General features: G+C 68.5%; 2 protein-coding genes across 2 annotated transcripts; both read left to right on the plus strand.

Moving 5' to 3' along the window:
- The first annotated feature begins 2,249 nt into the window (after positions 1 to 2,249).
- Positions 2,250 to 5,730, plus strand: LOC119715302 (tubulin alpha-1A chain). Its single transcript, XM_072031876.1, has 4 exons — positions 2,250 to 2,411; positions 3,539 to 3,761; positions 3,845 to 3,993; positions 4,574 to 5,730. The coding sequence occupies exons 1-4, from the start codon at positions 2,409 to 2,411 to the stop codon at positions 5,552 to 5,554; spliced, it is 1,356 nt and encodes a 451-aa protein (XP_071887977.1). The 5' UTR covers positions 2,250 to 2,408; the 3' UTR covers positions 5,555 to 5,730.
- Positions 5,731 to 8,114: 2,384 nt separating this feature from the next.
- On the plus strand, positions 8,115 to 12,268 carry LOC119715301 (tubulin alpha-1B chain). The gene is made up of 4 exons (XM_038172586.2): positions 8,115 to 8,257; positions 9,895 to 10,117; positions 10,201 to 10,349; positions 11,086 to 12,268. Exons 1-4 carry the CDS (start codon positions 8,255 to 8,257, stop codon positions 12,064 to 12,066), a joined length of 1,356 nt encoding a protein of 451 aa, XP_038028514.1. The 5' UTR covers positions 8,115 to 8,254; the 3' UTR covers positions 12,067 to 12,268.
- Positions 12,269 to 12,712: the final 444 nt, after the last annotated feature.

Here is a 12,712-nt window from a genome sequence, read left to right on the forward strand (position 1 = left end):
AGCTCGGGGGGGGGCCCCCACACCCAGCTCTTTGAAGGGGGGGCAGGCTGGGTGCTCCCCCCCCCGCCATGCCCCCACCACCCCAGGGCCCCCCCATCCTGCACCCAGGCGAGGAGCAGCCCCGTCCGTCCGTCTGAGCGAACCTGTCACATCGATGCTCAGGAGACAGACAGACGGACAGACAGAGCCGGGGGGGGCGGCTGACGGCACGGGGGGGGGCACACAGAGCTGGAAACCTCAGCCGGCCCCGAGCCAGCGCCGGCTTCCCAGCTCCGGGCTGCACTGGGGGGGGGGGAGCGGGGCTGGGTGCTGAGGGGGGGCTGGCTCATGGGGTCCCCATGGGGACACCCAGATGTGGAGGGGGGGTCGGAATGGGGGGGTCCGGGGGGGTCTCGTGGCCTCTGTGCTCAGTCATTCCTGGGCTGCAAACACGGCGGGGGCCCAGCAACCATCACCAGGAGCTGCTACCAACAGTCAACAGAGCACAGGCGGCCGAGGGGGGGGCTGGGAGCCGGGGGGGGGCAGCTGGGAATTGGGGGGGGGGCTGAGAGTTGGGGTGGGGCGCTGGGAGATGAGGGGGCAGCAGGCAGCGGGGCCAGCCCCCCCCCTTACCCCTCAATCAGTGCACATAGGGCTGGGTGTTGGGTCCAGGGCTGGTGACCCCCCCGTACCATGGGGGGGGGGTAAAGGAATGGAGTTGCCCCCCCTTCACCATAGCACAGGGGGGGCAGGCAGTGGAGGAGGCCCCGGGATGGCGTCACCCCCCCCTGCAGCACAGCACTGGGGGATTTGGGGCCCCGACCCCCCCAGCCCCCCCACCCCGGCCCTGCAAGGTGATGGATGTTGGGGGGGGGGTCCCAAGGGGGGGTCGCAGCCCGTGTCCCAGCAACTGGTTGCCTGGCAGCAGTGCCAAGTGGCCTCCCATACCTAATGATGGGAAGGGTCTGGGAGGGGCCACCCCCCCCCCCCGCCACCCAGAGCCCTTCGCCCTTCACCCTGCGTCACCTGGGGGGGGGTCCAGCCGCCCAGCCCCCCCCCCCCCCGCCCACAGCTTGGAGGCATTGAAGGGCAGCCCCCCCCCCCCAACCCCCAGCCTGGAGCTGTTGGGGGGCTCAGGGCCACGTTTCCCATCGGGGAGGGGGGGCAGGACCCCCCCATGGAGCACCAAACACCCATGCACAGCCCGGGGGGAGCCCAATCTTGTTGGGGGGGGGGGCACAGCCTGGCTGCCTTTGTTCCTGTGGGCGATGCCCAAATCGCGGCTCCTCTTTGTCTGCAGCCCCATATTGCCGGGGGGGGGGGGGAGCCCCAGCCCCTCCCTGCTCCCTGCCCCGGTTTAGCAGCACCCCAAAAACACTGGGGGGGGGGGTGAGGGGGGGCAGAGCGTGGGGCAGGAGGGTGGCGGGGACGTGGGAACAGGGACCTGGAGCTGCCCAAAAATCCGCGTAATGCGGGAAATGCAGAGAAAAAATGTGATTTCTCAGCGCGGGGGGGGGCGATGCTGGCAGCTCCACCTGCAGCAGCTGGGGCCAGCCCCCCCCGTACCCCACCCCGGCCACTGCAGGGACCGCTGGGGTTGGGTGGGGGGGCAGTGGCACGGCGGGGGGGGGCTCGGGGGGGCGAGCAGCCGATGTCCCAGCTGTGCCCCCCCCCCCACACCAGCTGCCGCAGAGCAGCTGCCACTTGGTGCCTGGGAACGGTCCCAGGACCCCCCCCCCCCCCTCGGTGGCCCCCCCCGGGGGTGGCGCACAAAGAGGCGGCTGGGAGGGAGCGGGGACGGGCACGGGGCCACGGCGGCACCGGGGGCCGGGACGTGGCTGGGAACCAGGGCACTGGGGCACGGCCGGGAATGGGGACGGGGACAGGGACGGGATGGGGACAGGGACACCCCAGGGCTGGGGACAAAGCCGTGGCCACCCCCATAGCTGGGCACCGGGACCCGGGGACACCCGGTTGGTGGCACCGGGGACGGGACCGGGACCAGGGCACGGCGGAAAATGCCCCCCCCGGGGCAGGGCCGGGGCACTGCAGGACAGGACCGGGACCAGGAGGGGGGGGGGGCAGCGTCGCGACGAGCCGTGCTGCCCCCCCCTTGTCCCCCCCCCCCGTTCCTGCAGCCCCCGGCCCCCCCGCCCCGAGCCCCCCCGCCCCGCCCGGCTTTGTCTGCGGCTCCGGGGGGGTGGGGGGGGGCATTACCTCATCCCCGCGCCGCCAATGGCAGCCGCCACCGCCGCCCCCCCGCCCCGCCCCGGCCCCCCCCCCCCCCCGGTTCCCCCGCCCCTCCCCGGTCCCCCCCGTCCCGTCCCGGCCCTATAAAGCCCCGCGCCCAGCCGCCGGCTCTGCCGCGCCTCTTACATCGACCGCCTCAGCGTCGTGCTGTGAGAAAGCCCCGGAGCCGAGCAGCCGCCATGGTGAGCGCGGGGGGGGGCACCGGACCGAGGGGGGGGGGGCGGACACCGGAGCCAGGATCGGGATCGGCCCGGGCCGTGCGCGCCCCCGCCGGGGACCCCCGAGCCACCGCCTTTGTTCCCGTTCCCCCCCCCCACCGAAGCCGGCGGAGCTGCCGAGCCCGTAATGAGCCCCCCCCAGGCAGGACGAGGCCCCCCCCGCCGGTGCTGAGCCCGCTCGGGGCGCGGTCCCCGTTAAACGGGGCAGGATCGGGGCCCTTTGTCCGGTGCTGAGCCCGCTCTGGGTGTGGCTCCCGGTGAACGGGGTGGGATGGGACCCCCCCGGATCCCGTTAAATAGGACAGGATGAGCCCCCCCCCCCCGGTGCTGAGCCCGCACTGGGCGTGGCTGGGGTTAAATGAGGCAGGATGGGACCCCCGGGGCCCGTTAAAAGGGGGCTCCCGGTGCTGAGCCCCCCCCGGGTGTGGCTCCTGGCAGATGGGTCTCAATAGGAGCCCCCCTGGCTGGGGCTGAGCCCCCCCGGGTGTGGCCCCTCTTAAACTGGGCAGGATCCAGCCCCTGGGTGCTGGGGGCAGGATGGGGTCCCCGGTCCTGCCCTGGGTGTGGCCATGGCTCAATGAGGACCCCCCCAGGGCAGGATGAGCCCCTGGTGCTGAGCCCTCAGCCCACACGGGCTGTGGCTGCGTCCCCATGGGGGGGGGCATGGCAGGATGTGACCCTGGGGGCTCCCATCTCCTGCTGGGTGCGGTCACGGCCCCCCAGGGCAGGATGGTGCTGAGCCCCCGGCTCATCACAGGGTGATCCTGCTTGGTCTGGGCAGAGCAGGATGGGCCCCCCCTGGGTGCTGAGCCCCCCCCTGCACTGGGTGTGGCCATGGTGCTGAGCCCCCTGCAGCCCCCAGAACAATAGGATGGGGCTGGGCAGGACCCGGCCCCATCCTGGCATGGGGTGGCCCCATCCTGCCCTGCCCAGCTCAGCACCAGCCCCTCCGGGGGGCAGCATCCAGCATCCTGGGGGGGGGGCATGGGCTGGGGCTGCAGCTGGAGGGGGGGAATGGGACATGAGTGGGGTACAGCGGGGGGCTCGGCCGGGCCACGGGGGGTGACGCAGCACCACGAATGTCCCCGCAGCGCGAGTGCATCTCCATCCACGTGGGCCAAGCGGGCGTGCAGATCGGCAATGCGTGCTGGGAGCTGTACTGCCTGGAGCACGGCATCCAGCCCGACGGGCAGATGCCCAGCGACAAGACCATCGGCGGGGGGGACGACTCCTTCAACACCTTCTTCAGCGAGACGGGGGCCGGCAAGCACGTGCCCCGGGCCGTCTTCGTGGACCTGGAGCCCACGGTGATCGGTGAGCGTGGGGAGTTGGGGTGGGGGGCGGTGGGTGCCGAGGGGGTGCCCGGTGCTAACGGGGTGCCCGGTGCTGTCCCGCAGACGAGGTGCGCACGGGGACGTACCGGCAGCTCTTCCACCCCGAGCAGCTGATCACGGGCAAGGAGGATGCGGCCAACAACTACGCGCGGGGGCACTACACCATCGGCAAGGAGATCATCGACCTGGTGCTCGACCGCATCCGCAAGCTGGTATGGCCGGGGGGGCCGCACGGGGGGCGCCGGTGGGTGGTGAGATGAGGACGGAGGCTCCGGTTCTGGGTCTCGCCCTTCCTGCAGGACTAGCCAGGCTGGGTTTAGACTTAATATATTAATTAATGGTAATCCTGCTCTGCAGCGGCTGCCATTGGCTGGCGGCGGGACGTGGCGCAGCCGGGGCGTTGGAGCTGCTCCACAGCGCCGCGTCCCCAGGCGCCCGGCGGTGCTGAGCTCTGCAATTCCTCCTTTGTTCCTCCTCGGCTCTGGCTGCGGCCGCATCCAGCTGCACTCAGCGGTGTTGGGAGCCCGAGGAGCTGCATGGGGGTGGCAGCAGAGCCATGGGCTGCGTGCCCCCCCCCCCCAAAGCGCTCTGGGGGCAGAGGGGCTTCCCTGGGGGATTCACGCGCGGAGAGTTTCCAACAACAGGAGTCAGGCTCACCCCATTCCTGGTGGCTTCTGCTCTGCTGTTGGAAATCCCCCAAATGTCATCGGGAGAGAACATAAGAGAGGAAGGAATGAGCTCTGCTGCTGCCCAGCTTAATAATGGCCCCCCCACCCCTTTCTCTCCCTCCAGGCTGACCAATGCACAGGGCTGCAGGGCTTCCTGGTCTTCCACAGCTTCGGGGGTGGCACCGGCTCCGGCTTCACCTCCCTGCTCATGGAGCGCCTCTCGGTCGACTACGGCAAGAAGTCCAAGCTGGAGTTCTCCATCTACCCGGCCCCCCAGGTCTCCACAGCCGTGGTGGAGCCCTACAACTCCATCCTCACCACCCACACCACGCTGGAGCACTCCGACTGCGCCTTCATGGTGGACAACGAGGCCATCTACGACATCTGCCGCAGGAACCTGGACATCGAGAGGCCCACCTACACCAACCTCAACCGGTTGATCGGCCAGATCGTGTCCTCCATCACGGCCTCCCTGCGCTTCGATGGGGCCCTCAACGTTGACCTGACCGAGTTCCAGACCAACCTGGTGCCGTACCCACGCATCCACTTCCCCCTGGCCACCTATGCCCCTGTCATCTCGGCCGAGAAGGCTTACCACGAGCAGCTCTCGGTGGCCGAGATCACCAACGCCTGCTTCGAGCCGGCCAACCAGATGGTGAAGTGCGACCCGCGGCACGGCAAGTACATGGCGTGCTGCCTGCTGTACCGCGGGGACGTGGTGCCCAAGGACGTCAACGCCGCCATCGCCACCATCAAGACCAAGCGCACCATCCAGTTCGTGGACTGGTGCCCGACGGGTTTCAAGGTGGGCATCAACTACCAGCCTCCCACGGTGGTGCCCGGGGGCGACCTGGCCAAGGTGCAGCGTGCTGTGTGCATGCTGAGCAACACCACGGCCATCGCCGAGGCCTGGGCCCGCCTGGACCACAAGTTCGACCTGATGTACGCCAAGCGTGCCTTCGTGCACTGGTACGTGGGGGAGGGCATGGAGGAGGGCGAGTTCTCGGAGGCCAGGGAGGACATGGCTGCCCTGGAGAAGGATTACGAGGAGGTGGGGGTGGACTCGGTGGAAGGGGAGGGAGAGGAGGAAGGGGAGGAGTATTAAACCTTCACAACGGTGCTGCTCGTACAGGGAACAAACGTAGTTGAAGACCCCCCCAGTGGGTCTGTAGCAGTGGGTGCACTGCTGGCTGTGCTGTTCAATGGTCTGTGAAATGGAAAAGTCTTGTCCCGGACCCACCCGTCCTCTCCCGTGGGTCTGAATAAAAAGCATTCCCTGTCCTTGGCTCTGTGTCTGGTGTCTTTCCTCCGTGCCGTGGGGCCGTCACCCCCTGTGCTGGGGGCTGCCCCGAGCCCCCTGCCCCTGGGGGTGCTCCTGGGGGGGGGGCAGGCTGAGCCCAGCACCCTGCAGCCCCAGCTCCCCCCTTTTTGGGGCTCAGCCCCAGGAGGCAGCTCCGTGCCCCCGAGCTCCCCCCCCCCATGAGGTGGGGAAGGGAGATGCCTCCAGACGTGTCCAAGCTCCGGGCTGGAGATAAAGCTGGGTCACGGTGCAAAGCAGGAGCTGCGGGGGGGGGGTGAGCAGAACAAGGAGCTCATTCAGCGCTTCCCGGCAGCGCTCAGCGTGCCCAGCCTGGGGGGGGGCAAACACCATGGCCCTGATCGTCCCCTTCCTCCCCCTGCCTTTATGGCTGAGCGTGGGGTGGGGTATCAGGGGACATCCCCCAGCTGTGGGGGCAGCACCCAGCTGTGACCCCTTTTGCTGGGTCTGGGGGGGGGCAGAGCTCACCCTCCCCATGGAGAGCAGCACTGGTGCAGCACCCACGGTCCCCCAAACCCGTATCTGGGGAGGGGGCAATGCCAAGGCCCTGACACCCCCCCCGCCCCCCCCCCAAAAAAAAAGGGCTGTTTCCTACTGCATGTCCTGCAGCAATACAAGGCGAGGAAGGAGAAGGGGGGGCTCTCCTCGCAGAAATATCTGTGCCCCCCCCACCCCAGTCCTGCTTCCCGAGTCATGGCTGAAAATCGCCCCCTGGGGGGGGAGCACCAAATAATTTTCTCCTTTTGCTTCCGGGGGGGGGGCTCTGTTTACTTCTTCCATTAAACTGCTCCAAGCACGCAGTGTTTTGTTTTTTTACATCGGATTTTCTTCCCCCCCCCCCCCACCTCCACCCTTTGAGGGCAGCCTGGCAGAGCCGAGCTGCTCGGGGGGGGGGTCGACCCCCCCCCTCCCGGCCATGTGAGCAGCAGCGCAGTCTTTGAGGGCAAAAATCCCCCCCCCGCAGCATCCAAGTGGCTGATGCAAAGCAAAGGGACAGGGTGCCCCCCCCCCGCCTGCTGCTGGGCTGCGGTGTGCCCCCCCCGTTCATATCCCCCCCATGTGCCCCTGCAGCATGGCCAGGGCTGGTAGCAGCAGCCTTTTCGGGGGGGGGGGGGGCACTACTCCTGGGGGCTCCCTGCTGCCCCCCGAGGCTGGCAGAAGCCCGTGGGTGACTTGTGTGACTTGGGGGGGGCACGGGGGGGGGCACCAGGGCCGAGCTGTTTTGCTCCATGAGGGGCTCAGTGCCCCCCCCCGCGCCCCAAATTCTCTCCCTTGGGGCGAGGACCTGCGGGGAGGGGGGGGGCGCGATGCAGCAGCAGCCCCCGGCCCTGCGTGAGCATGTTACCCCCCCGGCCCCCCCCATCACCCCCTCCCGCCCCCCCATCACCCCCCCGCCCCCTCCCATGCTCCTGGCTCCCTACAGGGGGAAATAACGAAGGGGAAGCTGAAGGCGATGCGAAACTCGAGGGGGGGGGGAAGGGCGTGCCGCAGTGCCGGGGGGGGGCACCCCAGCTCCTGGCCCCCCCCCCGTGCCCCCCCCCTCCCCAAATCCGCCATTTCCCACCCCCGCTTGCCGGCGGCCATGCGGCAGCGCCACGTCAGCGCTGCAATGCGGCCCCTCCGGTGCTCCGGGGGGGGGCCACGGACATGGGGGGGGGGCTCCCGGTTAAGGGGGGGGGCGGCTACCGGGGGGGGGGATACGGTGGAGCAGCGTCTCGCGGAGCTCCGGTTTAGCGCGAACAAATAGCGCCGGGGATTACGGGGGGGGGGGGGGCGGCAGCCTCCATGCTGGGGGGGGGGGGGGCAGGTTTTGGCTGGGGATAGGGGGAGGGGGCAGGCGCAGAGGCCAGGTCCCATGCCGGGGGGGGGGGCGCAGGGGGGCGGCAGGGGGGGGGGTGGAGGTCCAGATGGGGCCGGGGGCCCCCTGTGGGGCGGGGGGGGGGCAGGCGAGGGAAGCCGATTAAAGGCTCTGGGGCTTTGGGGGGGGCGAGGCAGCACGTGCCGCAGGCTCCCCCCCCCTGCGCCCCCTCCCCCCCCCCCCCAGCACTGTCGCAGTTTTCCTCTGCAGCAAAACCGCACCGGGGCGGGCGGGGACTGGCGGGGGGGGGGCGGCAACGGCCACGGTTCCCCCCCCCCAGCACACAGCGGGCAAGGGCAGAGCTGGGGGGGGCCTCCAGGGGCTCTGCAGCCCCCCCCCTCGAGCTCCCACTCCCCCCATAAGCCCCCCTCGGGGGTTGCACCCCCACGGCTGGGGGGGGGGGGGCAAAGCGCTCGCCCTGCAGCGGGGGGGGAAGGTGGAGCGCGCCACGCGGCGCAGCCAATCAGCGCTGGGGTTGGCTCGGATGGACGGGCGAGTTGACCAATGGGGGGGGCGATGCGCGGGCGAGGCCCGCCCCCAGGTGCTGTATAAGAGGGTGGCCGGGGGGGGCCCCAGCTCGGTACTTGCGTCGACTCCTTGGTGGTCGGGACGAGTAACAGCCTGCAGCCATGGTACGGGGGGGGGGACATGGGGCTGGGGGGGGGGGCAGTATGGGGCTGGGGGGGGGGCAGTATGGGGCTGGGGGGGGCAGGAGCAGGGCGAGGATGAGGAGGGTGGGGGCTGAGGGGGTCGGGGAAGGAGTTGGGGGGGTTGCAGATTGGGGGGGCTCTAGATTGGGGGGGTTCTGGGCAGAGCAAAGGCTGGGGGGGGCAGCGGGGGGGGGGCAGAGAAGGAGTGGGGGGAAGGGGAACCGCCCTTGGGTTGGGGGTGGGAAGGGGGGGGTAACGCAGGAGGTGGGGGGGGGGGAGAGCAGGGACTAGGGGGCTTGAGTAGGGACTGGGGGGGCAGAAGAAGGGCTGGGGGGGCAAAGCAGGGACTGGGGGGGCTTGAGTGGGACAGGGGAAGGTAGAGGAGGGGTTGGGGTCTTTAACGGGGCGGGGGGGGGGCAGAGCAGGGGCTGGGGGTGCTGCCTGTGCCTGGAGGACCCCTTCGGGAGCAGCACGTGGTGCCAGCCCCCCCATTTTCCCCCCCCCATTACCGGGTGGGGGCGGGGCACTGGTTCATTTTTGGCGCCCAGCCCCGACCGTTACCCTTCCCGCGCGCGGGAAGGCGCGGGTGCGCTCCTGCCCCCCCACACCCAGCACCCATCCTTGGGTGGATGGGGGCCCAGCCTCCCCCCTCCCGCGGTACCACAACCCCCAAATCCCATGCTGAGCCCCCCCGCATTGCCAAGGGTTCCCCACATTCCCACCTTTGTCCCAGTTTGCTCCTTGCCCCCAGCTGAATCCAAGCCAAAGGAGACCCCATGGGGCTAATCCTGCCTGGGGCTGCTGGGGGGGGGCCTCCTGTGGTCTCCCCACCACTAAAACCCTAAAACCTGGGCTTAGCCCCCCCCTGGGGCGGGCACCATCTGCCCTGCCGGGGCGGGAGGAATGTGCTGGAGCAGGTGGTGCCGCACTGGGTGCGGCTGGGAATGTGCTGGATCGGGGCGGGGGGGGGGCAAAGGGGGAGGATTGGGGCAGCTGGACCCCCCCCCACCCCCCCCTCCCAGCTGGGTGCTGGTGGCTTCAGCCCTCCCTGGGGGTTTTGGGCCATGCGGTGGCTCGGCGTGTGGTCCCCACCGCCCGCAGCGCCGCAGTCACGTCCGCGCTGCTGCGCAGCCTGCTTCCTCCTCCTCGTCCTCCTCTTCCTCCTCCTCGCCCGGCCTCGCCCTTCCTGCGCTGTGAGGCTGCGAAATGGCCTCCCCAGCCCCTGCCCGCTGCGAGGGCGCACGGCTCAAAAGCAGGATGGAGCCCGCTGCCGGGCTGGCACAGGGACTTGGGAGGTCCTGGGGTGCTGCGCCGGGGCTCGGCTGGGAAATGGTGGCTCTGGTCTGTCCCCAAGCACGTGTCTGACCCCCCCCCCAGCTCGCCACTGTGTTGGTTTTGAGGCTTGGCCACGCGCAGCTAAGCTCTCCGGCTGAGATGAGCTTTCTATGCCCTTTGGAGCTTGGGCACAAAATGGTTGCCCCGTGGTGACGCTCGCCTGCCCCAACCCATGCCGGGTGGCACCGCCGCGCTGCTGCTCCCAGCCCGGGCAGGATTTGTGCCCCCTGCCCATGCTGCTGGGGCTGTGCTGGTGACCGCTCTGCCCCTGCTCTGCCCCGCAGCGCGAGTGCATCTCCATCCACGTGGGCCAAGCGGGCGTGCAGATCGGCAATGCGTGCTGGGAGCTGTACTGCCTGGAGCACGGCATCCAGCCCGACGGGCAGATGCCCAGCGACAAGACCATCGGCGGGGGGGACGACTCCTTCAACACCTTCTTCAGCGAGACGGGGGCCGGCAAGCACGTGCCCCGGGCCGTCTTCGTGGACCTGGAGCCCACGGTGATCGGTGAGAGCGGGGAGTTGGGGTGGGGGGCGGTGGGTGCCGAGGGGGTGCCCGGTGCTAACGGGGTGCCCGGTGCTGTCCCGCAGACGAGGTGCGCACGGGGACGTACCGGCAGCTCTTCCACCCCGAGCAGCTGATCACGGGCAAGGAGGATGCGGCCAACAACTACGCGCGGGGGCACTACACCATCGGCAAGGAGATCATCGACCTGGTGCTCGACCGCATCCGCAAGCTGGTGGGTACAAAGCCTCGGGGGTGCCTGCACCACCGCAGCCTTTTGGGGATGGGGGAAGCCCCCAGAGGAGAGCGAGGAGCTGGGCTGTGCCTTGAGGTCTGGGTGCGTTTAACCCCTTGTGGGTTCTCCCAGTGCCAGGTGATGGCTCCAGGTAGTGCCAGTGCTCGGGCACTGCAGATGTGTCACTGCTGCCAGCCCTGGACTTGGCCCCGGGGTGGCCGTGGCAGGACACACGACAGCCGCCTTCTGCCCTTGGGGAACTTCACTTTCATTCTGGGTTGGGTCATGTGAGGCTTCCCCTTGACCCGGACTCTGATCCTACTTTCCTGACGGCTCGCCAGCAGTCAGTGCTGAGGGTTTAACTCCCACGGGGGAGGCTCGTGCCTGCCCTCTGTACATGGAGGGCAGTGCTGATGTTGGCTGCTGCAAGGCTCCTGCCCGTGTGCCTCCAGGGAATGCTGGCTCTAGGAGCCTCCATGTGCTCTATAAAGCACAGCCCCAGGCAGCCGTGTGCAGGTTATACTGGGCACGGTGCTGGCTGCTGTGTGTCCCCAGGGTCCTCTGCTCAGGCAGACCCTGCCAGCGCGCGCAGCCTCTGCTTGTGTTCCTGATCTGAGATGCCTCCAAGGCTTGAGATAACAGGGCTCAACGCTTTCCTTCCTGGACAAATCGGGAGTAGCTTAAAGTCACAAAAACTGGTACTGATGTCTTGTCTTCTCTTTTTCTCTTCCCCCAGGCTGACCAATGCACAGGGCTGCAGGGCTTCCTGGTCTTCCACAGCTTCGGGGGCGGCACCGGCTCCGGCTTCACCTCCCTGCTCATGGAGCGCCTCTCAGTTGACTACGGCAAGAAGTCCAAGCTGGAGTTCTCCATCTACCCGGCCCCCCAGGTGTCCACTGCCGTGGTGGAGCCCTACAACTCCATCCTCACCACCCACACCACGCTGGAGCACTCCGACTGCGCCTTCATGGTGGACAACGAGGCCATCTACGACATCTGCCGCAGGAACCTGGACATCGAGAGGCCCACCTACACCAACCTCAACCGCCTCATTAGCCAGATCGTGTCCTCCATCACAGCCTCCCTGCGCTTTGACGGAGCCCTCAACGTTGACCTGACCGAGTTCCAGACCAACCTGGTGCCGTACCCGCGCATCCACTTCCCCCTGGCCACCTATGCCCCTGTCATCTCGGCCGAGAAGGCTTACCACGAGCAGCTCTCGGTGGCCGAGATCACCAATGCCTGCTTCGAGCCGGCCAACCAGATGGTGAAGTGCGACCCGCGGCACGGCAAGTACATGGCGTGCTGCCTGCTGTACCGCGGGGACGTGGTGCCCAAGGATGTCAACGCCGCCATTGCCACCATCAAAACCAAGCGTAGCATCCAGTTCGTGGACTGGTGCCCGACGGGTTTCAAGGTGGGCATCAACTACCAGCCTCCCACGGTGGTGCCCGGGGGAGACCTGGCCAAGGTGCAGCGTGCTGTGTGCATGCTGAGCAACACCACGGCCATCGCCGAGGCCTGGGCCCGCCTGGACCACAAGTTCGACCTGATGTACGCCAAGCGTGCCTTCGTGCACTGGTACGTGGGGGAGGGCATGGAGGAGGGGGAGTTCTCGGAGGCCAGGGAGGACATGGCTGCCCTGGAGAAGGATTATGAGGAGGTGGGGGTGGACTCGGTGGAAGGGGAGGGAGAGGAGGAAGGGGAGGAGTACTAAAGGCTGGGTTCCTTCTGTCGCTGTAGCATGTCCACAAAGTGTCAGCTTCAAACACTTCAGCTTTCTTGTGCACCAGGTGTGGGTCTGGGTACCGGCCCTGGCTAGAAGGATGCGCTGCTCTGGCTAAGCGCTCACTCCAATGTGATCCTGTCTGTTTTACATGTGTCTGCACCATGTCTGTGAATAAAAGGCTTTAAGAAAAGCTGCCTCTGTGTTGGATACAAATGCCTCTGGTTCAGCCCCTGCGGCTGGCCGGCCCCAGCCCCGTGGGAACACGCTGTCCCCATTGTCCCTGCCCAATGAGATGACCGGGGGGGAGGGGGTGGTGCTCCTGCTGGAGCTGGCTCTGATTTCCCCTGCTCTGGGGGGAGAATTTCCCACTCCCTCGTGTTTAGAGCGTGGGGGGTGCTGGTTCTGCTGCTCCGGGGGGGACTTCAGGGAGCTACTGGGGGCCAAGACCCCGATGGGAGGAGGAGCCGTTCCCTTGCTGGGGGCCTCACAGGGGATTCTGTGCTTCCCCCTGCCCTGCCCGGGAGGGATACAGACGGATTAACCCGCGGATTAGCCCTGCCCGGGGGATCAGCTCTGGCCCCCGCGCTAATCCCGGTTTCCTGCCCTCGGGGGGAGGGGGCTGGGGGCGTCCGGC

The sequence above is a fragment of the Anas platyrhynchos genome, chromosome 34 (genome assembly GCF_047663525.1).
Source record: "Anas platyrhynchos isolate ZD024472 breed Pekin duck chromosome 34, IASCAAS_PekinDuck_T2T, whole genome shotgun sequence".
In the NCBI taxonomy this organism is placed as follows: domain Eukaryota; kingdom Metazoa; phylum Chordata; class Aves; order Anseriformes; family Anatidae; genus Anas; species Anas platyrhynchos.